This window comes from Ovis aries, chromosome 20, assembly GCF_016772045.2.
Source record: "Ovis aries strain OAR_USU_Benz2616 breed Rambouillet chromosome 20, ARS-UI_Ramb_v3.0, whole genome shotgun sequence".
NCBI lineage: Eukaryota > Metazoa > Chordata > Mammalia > Artiodactyla > Bovidae > Ovis > Ovis aries.
Genome location: NC_056073.1, coordinates 25,621,150 through 25,637,489, shown reverse-complemented (window position 1 = coordinate 25,637,489; position 16,340 = coordinate 25,621,150). Strand labels below are relative to the sequence as shown.

Sequence of the window (16,340 nt, the reverse complement as noted above, 5' to 3'; positions counted from 1 at the left end):
CTCATCCCTACAAAAATTAGAATCAAATCAAGACAACTCTCAGGAGACATAAAAAGGAAAATACTGAAGTATATAGACAAGAATAGGTATATAATGAAAAGCAAGGAATAGAAAGAGTTGGAACTAGGGAAAAATAGATGGAAGAAGTTGATACGATAGTAGTCCATATAAAGAAAATTGGAGAGGGAAGAGGGGAAGGATGAGAGAATAGGTGCCAAAGAGATAGAAAGGGAGGGAATGATAGTAGTCATTTAAATGTCTATCGGAAAAATGTCAGAAATACTTACCAATTTTATTTCTTAAAATATCCAAAAAAATAAAATTAGGAGTTCCATGTAAATATTGAAAGATACAAACATAAAATAATTCTATTCTAAAATTTGCATTTACAATTCAGTTTATTAGTGTTCAGAAGCACAGACACACACACGCAGAACACTGATATAGAACATGCATTGACACAGAAGAGCTCACAGGAATATCAACACCCAGAACCTCATACATCTATAGTAAGAAACCCTCCTTCTGCTTAATATATTCTCCAGAAATTCACAGTGGGGAAAAATTATGCCAATCTACTAGACTGAGGTATAATCTTAGGAACATTAGTCCTATAAGCTACCTTTTAAAAAAGTTTTTAATCACTTTTGACATTAGTTACACATTCATTGTTCACTTTATAAGATATGATAAGGCATTTGGAAGCTAACATATATGCGAGGAATCAAGGTAGCTTTGTTCAATAAATTAGATACAAACATTGTATTACAGGATTAAAATCATTCTAGAGATTACTCTTCATTATGAACTATGTGCCTCTAATCACATATATGTCAACCAATGAATACATCACCTTGATTTGGGATGTTTCTATTTTGAGCCACACCTGAATGAAGCACATGTGATTTATATCCAGTGCCTGTAAGAAAAATATAACATTCAATGCCAGTGAAGCAAGAATTACCACTTTTGCAAGAAACTATTCCAAGAATACCTTCTGAAATATTTCTTTATCTGGCAAACTTAGGGTCATATATTTGGGCACAGTGGAAGAATGAATGTCAAACTCGTGGATCAAGAAATAAAGCAGAATGCTTACATGCTTTGAAGGACAATGAGAGGCAAACTTCACTGAGCACATTAAGCATCTTCTTCTCTATCTCTGCAGGTTTGGGGAAGTCTCGTTGCAATAAATATGGCCCTAGATATATGCATTTTACAGAGGTCCTGACAATGGATGTGTCCTTGCAGATAAGCAGAATGGAACTCAGTGCCTTTGAACATAATGTCCTTCATCACATATTCTTTATAGTGAGCCTATAACATGTCTGGACAACAGGAACAAGCTAATGTTTACAGGAAAGAAGGATTCAGATTGGAAAATAAAATGCATTTTAGATGGGGGAATTGAATAGAGAGACTCTGTCTGGGGAGGCCTATAATTCAACTGGGAGACACAAAATCAGGCATCCAGGACAAGCACAATACAATGGAAAGCATCTGATTAGGAGATGGGGCCTCAAGAAATCAGTCATGGTGAAGAGGTTTTTGAGATGTTTCAGAATACTTACCATTTTGATCTTGAATTTCTATAGAAAAATAAAGTGAAATTTTAAGGTCAGTATCACGGGAATGGAACACTAAGAAACAAACTATATTACAAAATTCATATTTAAATTCATTTTGATCTGAATGCAAAAAAAAAAAAAAAAAAGAAAAAGAAACCCAAATACTCAGTGTGAATGAAGAGCCATTTTGGCAAGGGGCTAGTCTTCCAGAGGATTACAGTGTTAAGCAGGAAAAGTAGTGTCTTAATGGGGTAAAAGCATTGAAATGATAATTCTGAAGTTTACCTTTGAAACATGTGCTTTTCCTAACATAAAATCAGACACTGCTATTCATATGGTTTTTGTAATATAAACCACTTCTGGCCTCCTACAACTGTAAAGAGATAGTTTGGAAAGTTCTATTTCCCCTGAAAGAAAATGTAAATGAAAACATCAAGTGGATACCTGAGGCAAAACTTTAGGCTTTGACTTAATGTTTTATGGAAAACTTTTAAATTTGTAAGGAAAGTTGCTTCTCAATTCCTTAACATAACATTTCATTATTGAGTGATATGATATTAGATGACCTTTTGTTAACAGGTGATGTTATCATAAACACATTAAGAAAATGTGCAGTTTGCAGAAATAATGTTAGAAATTATAAAAAAATACAATATTTGGTAGAATACATCTATACCAAGAACAATTAGGTCGTGTGGTCAATGTAAATGTGAGGTTAGGCTTAGCGCTCACACTGGCCAAGGATGACATCTGAAAATCTCATCTTTTAAAGAGTAGACAAAATTTACTCAGCAAATCTGGAGTTATCTGCTCACTTAAGTTTTGGCTCAGAGTCAGTCACATAGCTATTATCCCTTGAATTTAAATGTCACAGATTCTACATCTGTGGTCACTTGTAGGAAAATTTATTTAGAATTGAAAGAATGTAGTGACCAACCTGATATCACTTATCACTAGAAATATAACCAAAGGTAGTCAAGTCTCTGGAGACAGAAAAGGAAGAGAAAGAAAAAAAAAAAAAAAAGGACCTAATGTTTAGAGAGAAGAAAAGATATGTTAAAAAAAGCAAGTAATGAGAAAGGATGGAATTAGGGGAAAGAGATAAAAGGAATTAATATGGGTGTAGTTCATATCCAAAAGGCTGGAGATGGGAGAGGGAAAAGATGAGCACAGTGGATGATACATGATAAGAAAGACAGGGAATTATGAGCAATCATTTAAAGGGTGTTGGGGCAAAGGATGTTAGAAACACTTTTCAAATACTTTTTCATGATCATGTAAAAAATAAAATGAAGAGTCCAGGTAAATATGAAAAGAAACAAAGATAAACTAATCTTATTGACTATTTTGAAATTATAAATATATTTTTCATTATTCACACTCACACAAAACAGGAAAACACATGTGGAATTTGCAGACACACTCAGGAGCATAAGCATATACTCACACACATGCAAACACAAACACATACTTATACAAAGAAGCTCACACCTTCTCAGTGACCAAACCCTCTCTTTTGCTCAACAATATATTACAGAAATAGAGATTGGCATAATCTGAGTCATTTAAGAACACTGAAAGATAATTTTAGGAATGTGTTTTTTGGAATATTCTTTTTTAAAAAGCTTATAATCACTTTTGACATTAGTTAGATTTTCAATTTCAGTTTGTAAGATATTAGTTATTTGGATGTTAGCATACATGTTGAGAGGTCACAGTAGCTTTGGTCAATAAACTAGATACAAATAATTGATTGCAGGATTGGAAAAAAGTTCTTTCAGAATTTACTGGGTGTCTCTATTCACACTTATGTCACCCATGAACATACCTACTTGTCTTATATGGTTTCTGTTCTGACCCTCTCCTAAATGATACACATTTGATTTAAATTCAGTGTTGTAAGAAAAGTAAATTAACCAATACCAGTGAAGCAAGTTATAAATTACAGGATGTGAAAGTGACTTAGACTAATGCATTACACAATGGCCACACTGAAAATGACAACAATTCCCAGATATGTGATTACTACCATTAAATGGACAGGAAGTAAATGCAGATTTTGTAACAATAAGACAAATCACAGAAGGATAAATGGGGAAAGCTGAAAAAAATATTCCATATAGCAAACATCCATTATAAAGACAGAAAACTGAGACAAAATCATACAAGAATGTGTGCATACTGACTTTGAAGATGATGGAGATTGAGCATTGATGACAAAGGTACAATAACAGATGAAACCATGTCTAGAGGCACAGGGAAATACATTAATGAAATTTGCCTTTTTTCACCTAATATTTACTAACAAAGTCAAAGGAACTAATAATTCATAAAATGAAGTAACATGACAGGAAGGGAAGAGGACTAAATTTTCAGACACATCCTTGGTTTTCTTTGTGTTCTTAACTGACGCACACTTCTGAGCATTTAACCATGAGTTTCAAAGGACATCTCACCAATTAGGGGATAATGTCAATGTACTTTTATAAATACCTGGTTTCCAAATAAATAAGAATGAAAATGACACCATAAAGTAGGTGGGTTAACCATCTGTCTGAAATAAATGTCATTACATTCATTGATCTTGCATTGGGTCAACCTCCTTTTCCAAAATTCAATGGAAACAGACAGAAACTGAACTATAGGAGAGGTACTTGAAAAGGATATTGAAGACCAGGAAAAGGCTACTGAAGAACAGAGTAAAGACATCCATCTGCCCACAATCCACTTGTAGAGAAGTTAAGTCAAGCTTCATTGTTATTTAATTGCTAAGTTGTGTCCGACTTGTTTGTGACCACATGGACTGTTGTACCAGATTCCTCTGTCCATGGGATTTCCCAGGCAAGAATATTGAAATGCGTTGCCATTTCCTTCTCTGGGGGATCTTCCTGATCAAGGGATGACCTGCATCTCCTGCACTGGTAGGCAAATTCTCTTTACCACTGAGCCAGCAAGTAAGCCTCCATGTCAAGACTACAACATACATAATTTTGATACAGATCTTAATTAAATTATCTTTGAAATAAGAAAGTCACTGAAAACTGTCATTAAAAGATGTTAATATTTAAAGGATTATATCATGCTGCAGGAAAAAAAAATATATTTACTTACTAGGCAACTTACTAGGGCAATAGTTTCTTAGACTCTCATGTTGAGAACCAAGAGAAGAATGTAACCAACTGGATATTTCCTGGAATGTATATTTCTTCTCAAAACACTAAACAAAATTCAGGTTACTAAGACCATTATTGCATCATTCAAAATGTAAAGCAAAAAGCAAACAGCAAGGAAAAGATTACTATTGTTTGAAGAAAAAACTGCAAGAATAACATAGGAAATATTATTATACCTGGAAATGTATTCAGGCACAGTGGAAGAAAAGTGTTGATCAAGAAATGAAAGCAGAAATTATACAGGCTTTGAAGGGACAATGAATAGGCAAACTTCATCAGGCTGTTAGCAATCTTCTCTGATCTCTGCAGGCTTCAGGAAATCTCATTGACCTACGCGCGGGGCCGAGATATTGGAACTGAGATGTGTCCTGGCAGATAACCAGGATGGAATCCAGTGCCTTTCAACCTGATATCCTTTATCTCACTAACTTTTAAGTAAGCCTATAACAAGTTGCTAAAAATAGATAAAAATTAAATAGAAAGGAAATGATATAGAATGGAAAAGGAATCGAAATAGATTTTAGAAGGGGAAATTAATGAAGTGAACTCTCTATGGGAAAATCTCTAAGTAACAATTGGAGAGGTAAAGGTAGACATTCAGAAACAGGACAATACAAAGAAAGCATGTGGATTATGAGAGTGGGAATGTCAAGCCTCAAGAAGTCATTCATGTAAATGAAGTTTGTGAGAAACAAGTTTTAGGATACTTACCGTTTTTCCTCTGTATTGTGAAAAAATTAAAATAATAATACTTACCATTTTTCCTCTGTATTAATTGTGAAAAAATTAAAATAATAATTCTAAAGTTTTCAGTTAAAAAAATGTTCTTTACCTATATTGAATGCGCTACTCTTATTATTTGGCTTATTAGCTCTAATAAACACCTGTGCTTTTAACATATGCAGTCAACTTCATTACTGCTATACCTAAGAGAGACTGCAACAACAGGACAAATCACAGAATGTGGGAAATTGAGTAACAAATGAATATGTCACACAACCATTGAAAAGACAAAAAGATGAGACAGATTATAGAAGAATAGTAATATCCTGACTTTGAGGAAGATAATGATTGAGCATTGAAGACAAACGTTCAATGACAGAGGAAACTACCCAGGTCGTAGTACATTACGTAATAATGTACCCAATTCATTAACAAGATCTTCCCTTTTTTCACCTAACAGTTACTGACAGTCAAAAGACAATTGCAAAATTCACCCCAAAAGAAGTAACATGTCAGGAATGGAGGAGGACTAATTTTTCAAACACTGCCATCGTCTTCTGTGGGGCCTAACCAATACACATTTCTGAAAATCAGAATCATGAGATTTAACGCCCATTTCACCATTTAGAGGAAAATACAGTCTTTCTTGGTGGTTTAGATGGTAAAGAATCTGCCTGCAATGCAAGAGACCTATGTTCCATCCCTGGGTCGGTCAGATCCCCTGGAGAAGAGAACGGCTATCCACTCCAGTATTCTTGCCTGGAGAATTCCATGGACAGAGGACTCTGGTGGGCTACGGTCCATAGAGTCACAAAGAGCAGGACACGATGAGCAACTAACACTTTCACTTTTCACTTTTTTCATGTAGTACTTCCGTATATGCCCGGGTTCCAAAAAGAATAAGATTGAAAATGACACCATGCAAAGAAGTAGCATAGCTTGCCCTCAGTGATAAAAGTCATATCAATAATTGGTCTTGCCTTACTCCATTGTCCTTTTTAAGAACATGCAGACAACAAAGAAAACTCATTTGCAAGAGAGATACTTGCAATGACATGAGGAGGGACCGAGTCTCTCTGTCCACAGATCTACTTGTAAGAATAGTCATTTAACTCCTATCAAATACATACATTTGGTATTACTGAGTTGAATTTTCTTTGAAATAAAAATTGTCACTGAAAACTGTCTTTAAAGGATATCAAAATTATTAAAATTTTATCCACTTTTAGAAAAAATAAATTATCAGTGACTTCTCAGGAAAATGGTTTCATTATCTTTTACATCAGAAATTGAGACTTGAAAGAGAATAGAAACAAGTGAGAATACAAACAAATACAATTATCTGTATTACATACAAATAATATAAACATTATTGTTTATAATATAAACAATATTATATTTCCTGAGATACAAATATAATATTGGAGATCTTAAATTCAGGAGTGTTTGGATAAGCTACTCAAGCTCAGTGGAAGAATGTGCCTCAAATTTATGGATGAAGGAAGACTATCCAAATACACACAGGCTTTGAAGGGACAAAGCAACTGCACTCTGTAGGCAGTTTCTCTCAACTCTGCAGATTTGGAAAGTCTTATTTGCTTAAGTGTGGATCGGTGAAATTGGAATGTAATAGAGGTGCTATCTAGGGAGGTTTCTGGGAGACACACAAAGTGAACTCCTAACTTAGTGCTCTTCATCTCATCAACTTTTCAGTGAGCCTTATTACAAACCAACAACAACCAAAAAAAAAAAAAAAGAAAAAATAAAGACAAACTTAATAGGAAATAAGTGATACAGAATAACAATAGAAATTGAAATATATTCTAGGTTGAGAAAACAAATGGAGAGAACTTTCTATGGGGAAGTCTAGAAATAAAATCTGTAAAGGTACACATCCAGGAGAGAGGCAAGACAAGGAAAAGCATTAAGCCTGGAAAGACAAGGCTGCAAGCAATTCAGTCATGTAATAGGGATTTGTGAATAACAAGTTTTAAAAATACTTACTGTTTGTTTTCTGAGGTTCTTAAAAAAAAAAAAAGGAAAAGTTTAAGGTCAATATCATGAAAATGGAAAACCAAGAAACAAAATTTATTACAAAATTCATATATAAATTTATAACTATCTGAATGCAGGTACACAGACACACACCACACACATAGGGAATGGCATCTCACATTGTCAGTAAAGGAATAGGAGTTAAAAAAAAATCTTCAGAAAAAACTATTAAAAGAATAGTTTTGAAGTCTATATTTGAAAAATATTCTTGGGCATTCCTAGTGCCTAGTGCCTCCATGGTAAAGAATCTGCCTCCCAATGCAGGAGACATGGGTTCGATCCCTGACCCAGGAAGATCTCACACACCACAGAGCAACTAAGCCCACATGTCACAACTATTGAGCATGTGCTCTGGAATTCGGAAATCACAACTACTGAGCCCACGTGTCTCAACTACTGAAGCTTGCACACTCTAGAGCTTATGTTCTGCCTGCAACAGAAAGAAGTCACTGCAATGAAAAACCCACATACCACCACTGGAGAGTAGCCTCTACTCTCTACAACTAGAGAAAAGCCTGCACAACAATGAAGATCCAACACAGCCAAAAACTAACTAAATAAAATTATACATAATACATATTCTTTAGCTTTTTGCTATTTTGTCATAACAAGTGATTTATTATTAGGATTATTAGCTTTATTTACTATTTCTTAAATGTATTATTTATTATTATTAATTATTTATCATTAGGCTTATTAGCTCTAGTAAATTCTTTGGGTTGTTACATAATAGATGGTGTACACTTCATTATTATAATACCTAAGATGCCTTTTTTAACTTATATGCAGAGTACATCATGAGAAACGCTGAGCTGGAAGAAGCACAGGCTGGAATCAAGATTGCTGGGAGAAACAACAATAACCTCAGATATGCAGATGACACCACCCTTATGGCAGAAAGTGAAGAGGAAGTAAAAGCCTCTTGATGAAAGTGAAAGAGGGGACTAAAAAAGTTGGCTTAAAGCTCAACATTCAGAAACGAAGATCATGGCAACCGGTCCCATCACTTCATGGGAAATAGATGATGAAACAGTGGAAACAGTGTCAGACTTTATTTTTTGGGGCTCCAAAATCACTGCAGATGGTGACTGCAGCCATGAAATTAAAAGATGGTTACTCCTTGGAAGGAAAGTTATGACCAACCTAGATAGCATAATGAAAAGCAGAGACATTCCTTTGCCAACAAAGTCTGTCTAGTCAAGGCTATGGTTTTTCCTGTGGTCATGTATGGATGTGAGAGTTGGACTGTGAAGAAAGCTGAGCGCCGAAGAATTGATGCTTTTGAACTGTGGTGTTGGAGAAGACTCTTGAGAGTCCCTTGGACTGCAAGGAGATCCAACCAGTACATTCTGAAGGAGATCAGCCCTGGGTGTTCTTTGGAAGGAATGATGCTAAAGCTGAAACTCCAGTACTTTGGCCACCGCATGCGAAGAGTTGACTCATTGGAAAAGACTCTGATGCTGGGAGGGATTGGGGGCAGGAGGAGAAGGGGATGGCCGAGGATGAAATGGCTGGATGGCATCACAGACTCGATGGACATGAGTCTGAGTGAACTCTGGGAGTTGGTGATGGAAAGGAGGCCTGGCATGCTGCAATTCATGGGGTTGCAAAGAGTCAGACACGACTGAGTGACTGAACTGAACTGAACTGAACTGAACTGAAGATGCCTTTGAAGACACAAACATTGACTTAACATCTATGGCCAGTGTTGTAAAAGAAATGCAGGAGTTGTTTCCTGGATAATTCTTTTCACATTTTTATCAACTGATGAATACATAAACTGTCAACTGATGACACGATCCTTATGACCAAAAGCGAAGAACTAAAGAGCCTCTTGATGAAAGTGAAAGAGGAGAGTGAAAAAGTTGGCTTAAAAGTCAACATTAGATAACAAAGAGCCTGGTACCCAGTCCCATCACATCATGGCAAATTGATGGGAAAACTGTGGAAACAGTGAGAAACTTTATTTTCTCGGTCTCCAAAATCACTGCAGATGGTGATTGCAGCCATGAAATTAAAAACGCTTGCTCCTTGGAAGAAAAGCTGTGACAAACGTGAACAGTGTATTAAAAAGCAGAGGCAACACTTTGCTGACAAAGATCCAAATGCTGGAGAGGGTGTGGAGAAAAGGGAACCCTCTTACACTGTTGGTGGGAATGCAAACTAGTACAGCCACTATGGAAAACAGTGTGGAGATTCCTTAAAAACTGCAAATAGAACTGTCTTATGACCCAGCAATCCCCCTGCTGGGCATACACATCGAGGAAACCAGAATTTAAAGAAACACATGTACCCCAATGTTCATCGCAGCACTGTTTATAATAGCCAGGACATGGAAGCAACCTAGATGTCCATCAGCAGACGAATGGATAAGAAAGCTGTGGTACATATACACAATGGAGTATTACTCAATCATTAAAAAGAATACATTTGAATCAGTTCTAATGAGGTGGATGAAACTGGAGCCGATTATACAGAGTGAAGTAAGCCAGAAAGAAAAACACCAATATAGCATACTAACACATATATACGGAGTTTAGAAAGATGGTATTGATAATCCTGTATGAGAGACAGCAAAAAAGACACAAATGTAAAGAACAGACTTTTGGACTCTGTGGGAGAGGGAGAGGGTGGGATGATTTGGGAGAATGGCATTGAAACATGTATACTATCATGTAAGAACGAAAAGCTAGTCTAGGTTCAATACAGGATACAGGATGCTTGGGGCTGGTACACTGGGATGACCCAGAGAGATGATATGAGGAGGGTGGTGGGAGGGGGCTCAGGGTTGGGAATTCATGTACACCTGTGGTGGATTCATGTCAATGTAGGGCAAAACCAATACAGTATTATAAAGTTAAAAAATTAAATTAAATTAAAAAAAAAAAAAAGCAGAGGCAACACTTTGCCAACAAAGATCTTTAGACTCAAACCTATGGTTTCTCCAGTAGTCATGTATGGATGTGAGAGTTGGACCATGAAGAAAGCTGAACACCAAAGAATTGATGCTTTGTACTGTGGTGTTGGAGAAGACTCTTGAGAGTCTCTTGGACAGCAAGGAAATCCAACCAGTCAAATCTAATGGAAATCAGTCCTGAATATTCATTGGAATGACTGATGCTGAAGTTGAAAATACAATCCTTTGGCCACCTGATGCAAAGAACTGACTCATTGGAAGAGATCCTGATACTGCGGAAGATTGAAGACGGGAAGAGAATGGGACAACAGAGGATGAGATGGTTGATGGCATCACCAACTCAGTGGACATTAGTTTGATTAAGCTCTGGGATTTGGTGATGGACAGGGAAGCCTGGAGTGCTGCAGCCCATGGGGTTGCAAAGAGTCAGACAACACTGAGTGACTGAACTGAATTAAACTGATTCAGTTTGTAAGATAAAATAAGCTATTTGTCTTCCAACAGGAAAACTAAAAGGATAGAAGTATCTATGGCAAAGTCTATATCTTTAAACTCTATCCATAACAATAGTCATATGTTCATTAAATAGATAAATTTTTGAAGTGAATTCCATTGAAATCTAAAATACTGTTGTAATACATCATTACCAAAAATACATTAAACATTAAAAATTATACTCCTGATTGAAAATGATTCAAAGAAATGGAAAGATATTCCATGTTCTTGGATTATAACTAATACTTCTAAAATGTCCACACTAATACCCAGAGCAATAAAAAATTTAATGTGATCCCTAAAAATTACCTCTGACATTTTTCACAGAACTATAACAAGTAATATATATGAAATCTCTATGAAATGACAGAAGACCCAGAATTACCAAAGCAGTCCTGAGGAGAGAGAACCAAACTGGAGTCATAACGCTTCCAAACTTCAGACAGTATTCCTATTTTCCAGGAGAATCATGTAAAATTATTTGTATACCTGAAAATGCTTCGACAATATGGTCAAGAGAATTGGATAAATGAACTTCAAATTCAAATTAACTAATGACTGATGTTTACTCATGTCTGAGTGTACAATACATGGAAAAACATTACTTACATGATAGACATCATCTCTCATCTCTAAATGTTTGGTAAGTATCATTGCCATAGAAATGGTCCCTTGAACCTGATATATGTGACAGACATCCTATCTTTGGATGTGTTTCATAAGGGAAAACAAAACGTACCTATCAGACTAATGCCCTTCATCTCACCAACTACTCAGCAAAATGACTGCAAGTGTCTGGAAAAGCCAATAGCCACAGGTAAAGAATGGTTTGGAATTTAAAAAGAAGGAATGGAAAATAAAAGAATTTTGGGAAACTAAAATGACACTAACTTTAGGTCACTTAAAAAGAAGCGCATAACTGTTTAATTGGGAGGAAATGTAGACATTCAAGAAAGAGCAGGCCAATAGTAGATTCAGATTAAAAGGGAGAAAATGTTAACTCAATGATAAACCATCATTTTAACATAGTTGGGACAACAGAGTTTTGAAAATTTACCTATTGTCATTGCAGGTCTTTCTGAAAGAGAAAATAAAGAGATTAAAGTAAATACAATATACAAATGGGAAGATAATTTAAATGCAATGAAAAATTTATGTTTCAAAGTGAGCCCACATGGATGTGCACACAAATACACACATGTACATATCACTGCATGAACACGCATATATTCCCGCAATATACACATGTCCAGTGGCTGAGAGCTCAAATTTTTCTGAAGAGTGTTTTTGCGAAATGAAAATTAACATAAAATGAATGAGTGTTCTGATTTGATAGAACTTTTGAGAAACTTCAGTTCTCATGGTACCCTTTAAAAAGTTCCTCATCCTATTTGATACAGCTAGGCTTTTATCATTCAGTTTGTATGATGTGATAAGTACTTTGCCTTTTAGCTAATATGTACATTCATTTTGGTTATTACATCTAAATGATATAAAGCAGCCACAAACACTGAATTGGAGGATCTACCACTACTTCTAGTGGTACTACAGAATATATCACATGGGCTCCAACATTAAAAATATTTTCATCAACTAGGAATGCATAACACTGTGTATGTGAATTTCTCTTTTCCTAAATAAAATTTCTCTTAAGTTCCTTGAGAAGAAAAATAAAATAATGATTGTGCAATGGGTCTGAATCAAGTGACTTAAGTATATCTTGGACAAAACTTTCACTTCATCCACTTTGAAACACCCAATGGCTACAGAGGACTAGGATTAGTAAAATTTACTTGACTGAAAAGGAATGCCTTCATTCATTATAATAACAGCACAAATCAAATAACAATATCAGGAGAATAATTTAATAGTCAAAGAAGATGAAACCCTTAGTTGCAAAGATAAGATCCGGAAAAAAAAATCATGTAAAATATTCACAACTTAGAGTTGAGATAAATGATTCTTAGAGTTAAAGTGAAAGGCACATGTAACAGATGAAACCATGTTTACATATACAGGGAAACACGCTTATAGGACTTACCTTGCACCCCTTCACCTTTATCAATAAAAAAAGAAAGAAACAATTTATTCAGTATTAGTCATGATGTCAGAAAGAAGGAGGACAAAGCTTTCAAATACTTCCAAAGTTGTTTCTGAGGGCTGTATTCTGAGAATACAGACTACAATGTTCAAAGACCATCTCATCAATCAAAGAAAGATTTATTGCACTTCTGTACATGATGCACCTCCTGATGACAAGGGATAGAGATAATTACAGACTGCAAGGCAGTATGATAGCCCTCCCTCTAGGTTAAAGGATGTGTGATATGCCAATCATTGCTTTCTATTGGGCTTTCCACTTTTTTGAGAATAAAAGGAAAACACACATTCATAACCAAAAAGAGGTACTTGCAAAGAGAAAGAATAGATCAAAGCCACCATTGCCCAATAATCTGTGCATTACATACAGCTTCATTGAAATATTAAATCAATATACAGTGGAATTTCCTTTGAAACAGAAATTGTTTAAAAATACAAATACATGGAGCCTGTTAAAGTTCTAATTGCATTACATTTGCATTTTAAGACAATATCTTAGGCAAAATCCCACAGTAATGATTTCTATGTCTTTCTCAGGAAAAACTGAGAAATCAGAAAAGTAAAACTGTTAGTCGCTCAGTCGTGTCTTACTCTTTGTGAATCCATGGACTGTAGCCTGCCAGGCTCCTCTATCCATGGGATTCTCCAGGCAAGAATACTGGAGTGGGCTGCCATTTCCTCCTCCAGGAATCTTCCACACCAAGGGACTGGACCTGGATCTCCTGCATTGCAGGCAGATTCTTTATGGTCTGAGTGGTACATAGCAATTGGGCATACCCTGTGAATTAAATTCTTTCTACAAACACAAAATAGGAACTGAAGTTTAATAAAAGTAAATTGTCTCATTGGAAAAGTAAAGAGGAAGAATAACACTGTAACATACATGAAAATTTCCATGAGAATCATGAAAGAATATTCATATACTTTGTAAGTGTTCTTGATATATTCTAGAAGTTATTGTTGTTGTTTAGTCACTGAGTCATGTTGGACTCCTTTGCAACCCCATGGACTGTAGTCCACCAGCATCCTCTGTCTGCGGAATTTCCTAGGCAAGAAAGCTGGAGTGGGTTTCCATTTCCTTCTCCATGGGATCTTCTCCGCCCAGGGACTGAACCTGAATGTCCTGCGTTAGCAGGTGTATTTTTAACACTGGGCCACCTGGAAGGTCCAAATATTCAGATACTTTGGAATGCTGGGGTAATACACTCTATACCAGTGGAATAATGAGGCTCAAATTCATCTTTGACCAATGCACAATATCAGAATTTACACATGCTTTTTTAGTTAGACTAACTGAAATCAGCAAATGAGAATCTTGTCTCATCTCTTAGATTATAAAAGCATTGGTGGAATGAAAAGTGGCTCGTGGCTCATGCACGTGGCCTCTGTGACAGGAGTCCTAATATTGGATGTGTTCCAGGAAAAGGTACAAAATGGAAGCAATGTCCCTATCAGACTACTGCCCTTTATCTCATCGCCTTCTGAGTGAAATCATAGCAGATGCTTGGAAAACAGAAAAAGCTAATGTCATAGGGAAAGAGCACTTTGGAATGAAAAGAAAGGAATAGGAAAATACAAAGGAAGAAAGTTGTAAGAAGAGAACCTTCTTACAATCCCAGACTTTTCTAGGAAAAGTCTGTAAGATGTTAATTGAAAAAGTAAAGATAGACCCCCAGAAGTGTGAATCAGTGACTGACATCAGATGAAAAAGCAGGGAACGTTAAGGCCACAGGAGAGTAGTCATTCTACTGAGGGGAGGAGGTTTACAGGATTTCAGAAAATTTACCATACCATGGCCAATGTTGTCATGAAATGAAAATGGAAAGATCAATTTTAATATTATGGATAATGTGAATAAATTCAAATTTAATGCAAAATTTATACATAATAATAACCCAGTGAGGACAATGATGCACACACACACACACCCCCACACACAAATGCTGTGATATAGGGCCAATTTAACCCTGAGGGTATACTTCCTGAAATAAAATTGTTATTAAATTAGTGAATTTAGTGATCTGCGAGAAAATTTTAGGAATAGTAGTTCCCATGGTTGCCTTTTAAAATGTTCCCTATCCTTTTAGACATTACTTAGGGTTTTATTATTCAATTTGTATGATTTCATAAGTACACTGATTTTCAATCTACATGCACTGTATTGACTCTTATACAATCTGTTTTCCACAATAAATACTAGATGAGAGGGTCTTGAAGCACTGCTTCCAGAGACACTACAGAGAAATTTATCTGGGCACCTCAATTTACTTTTTAACCAACTGATATATATATATACATAACCTGTGTTTTATTCGTTTTTATTTTTGATACATGCCTAACTAATGTTCTTAATAATAAAACTCCATGAAAAGAGGAAAGGAAGTGTTACATGGCAGCGGCATGTAACTGTAATGGTTTAAATCAAATGACCTGACATATCTTGGACAAAACTTTCCCATCGGCATTATGGGAAGTGACAATACTTTAGATGTATATTTTTAATAAATTGGCTGCCTCGAAAGGAATATCTGCATAGGTTGCAAAAAAGACAAATCAAAGAGGAAACAAGTTGGGGTATTTAAATAGCAAGTGATGATGGCAATCGTCAGAGCAAAGATAAGGTTGGCGAAAATAAAGTAAACATATGTAAGTCGAATGAGAATGATTATTTAAGGGGTTTAGAGAAAATACGAACAGCAGATAATACTTAGATTATTTAGACAGGGAAATACATTAATGTGATTGCCACTTTCTCCTTCATATGTATTGAGAAAATAAAATCAAGAAATAAACTATTAATTCAAAATGAAGGCACAATATCAGGAAGAAAGGAAAACAGAACTTTCAAAGATTGTTATAGTACTCACTGCAATCCTGACTGGCACACATTTCTGAGAATTGGTGCTACAAGATTGAAAACCATCTCACCAATCAGGAAAATAAAACTGTGTGTGTGTTTTACTTTCTTATACCCCTTATTGAAAAAAAGAACAAGATTGCAAATACTCCATACAAGGAAATAGACTGAAATGCTATTCTATTTCTCTGGGATACAAGATATATCAATCATTTGTCCTTGTATTTTACCTCCTGCATCTTTCAGAATAAAATGAGAATACAGACTTATTCATAAGAGAGATACTTGGAAATAGATGAAAAGAACAGCATAAAGCTGACCATTTTTCCATGACTGTATCTGTGGCTATAGTCATATAAACATTATATACCTGATAAATCAGTATATTCTTGAGTTGAATTCTCTTTGAATTAAAAATTTCCATTGAAAAATTATCATTAAAAGAGGTCATT

General features: G+C 35.5%; 1 protein-coding gene across 1 annotated transcript in view; it reads right to left on the bottom strand.

The window, feature by feature from the left end:
- Positions 1-16,340, bottom strand: part of LOC105605908 (butyrophilin subfamily 2 member A1-like) — a 102,327-nt gene that overhangs the window by 50,983 nt on the left and 35,004 nt on the right. Inside the window, exons 12-16 of the mRNA XM_060403226.1 lie at positions 12,973-12,987; positions 11,989-12,009; positions 7,469-7,486; positions 1,572-1,589; positions 854-919 (exon numbers count right to left, since the gene is read on the bottom strand). Coding sequence (XP_060259209.1) covers positions 854-919; positions 1,572-1,589; positions 7,469-7,486; positions 11,989-12,009; positions 12,973-12,987 — 138 coding nt within the window. The remainder of the gene's footprint in view (positions 1-853; positions 920-1,571; positions 1,590-7,468; positions 7,487-11,988; positions 12,010-12,972; positions 12,988-16,340) is intronic.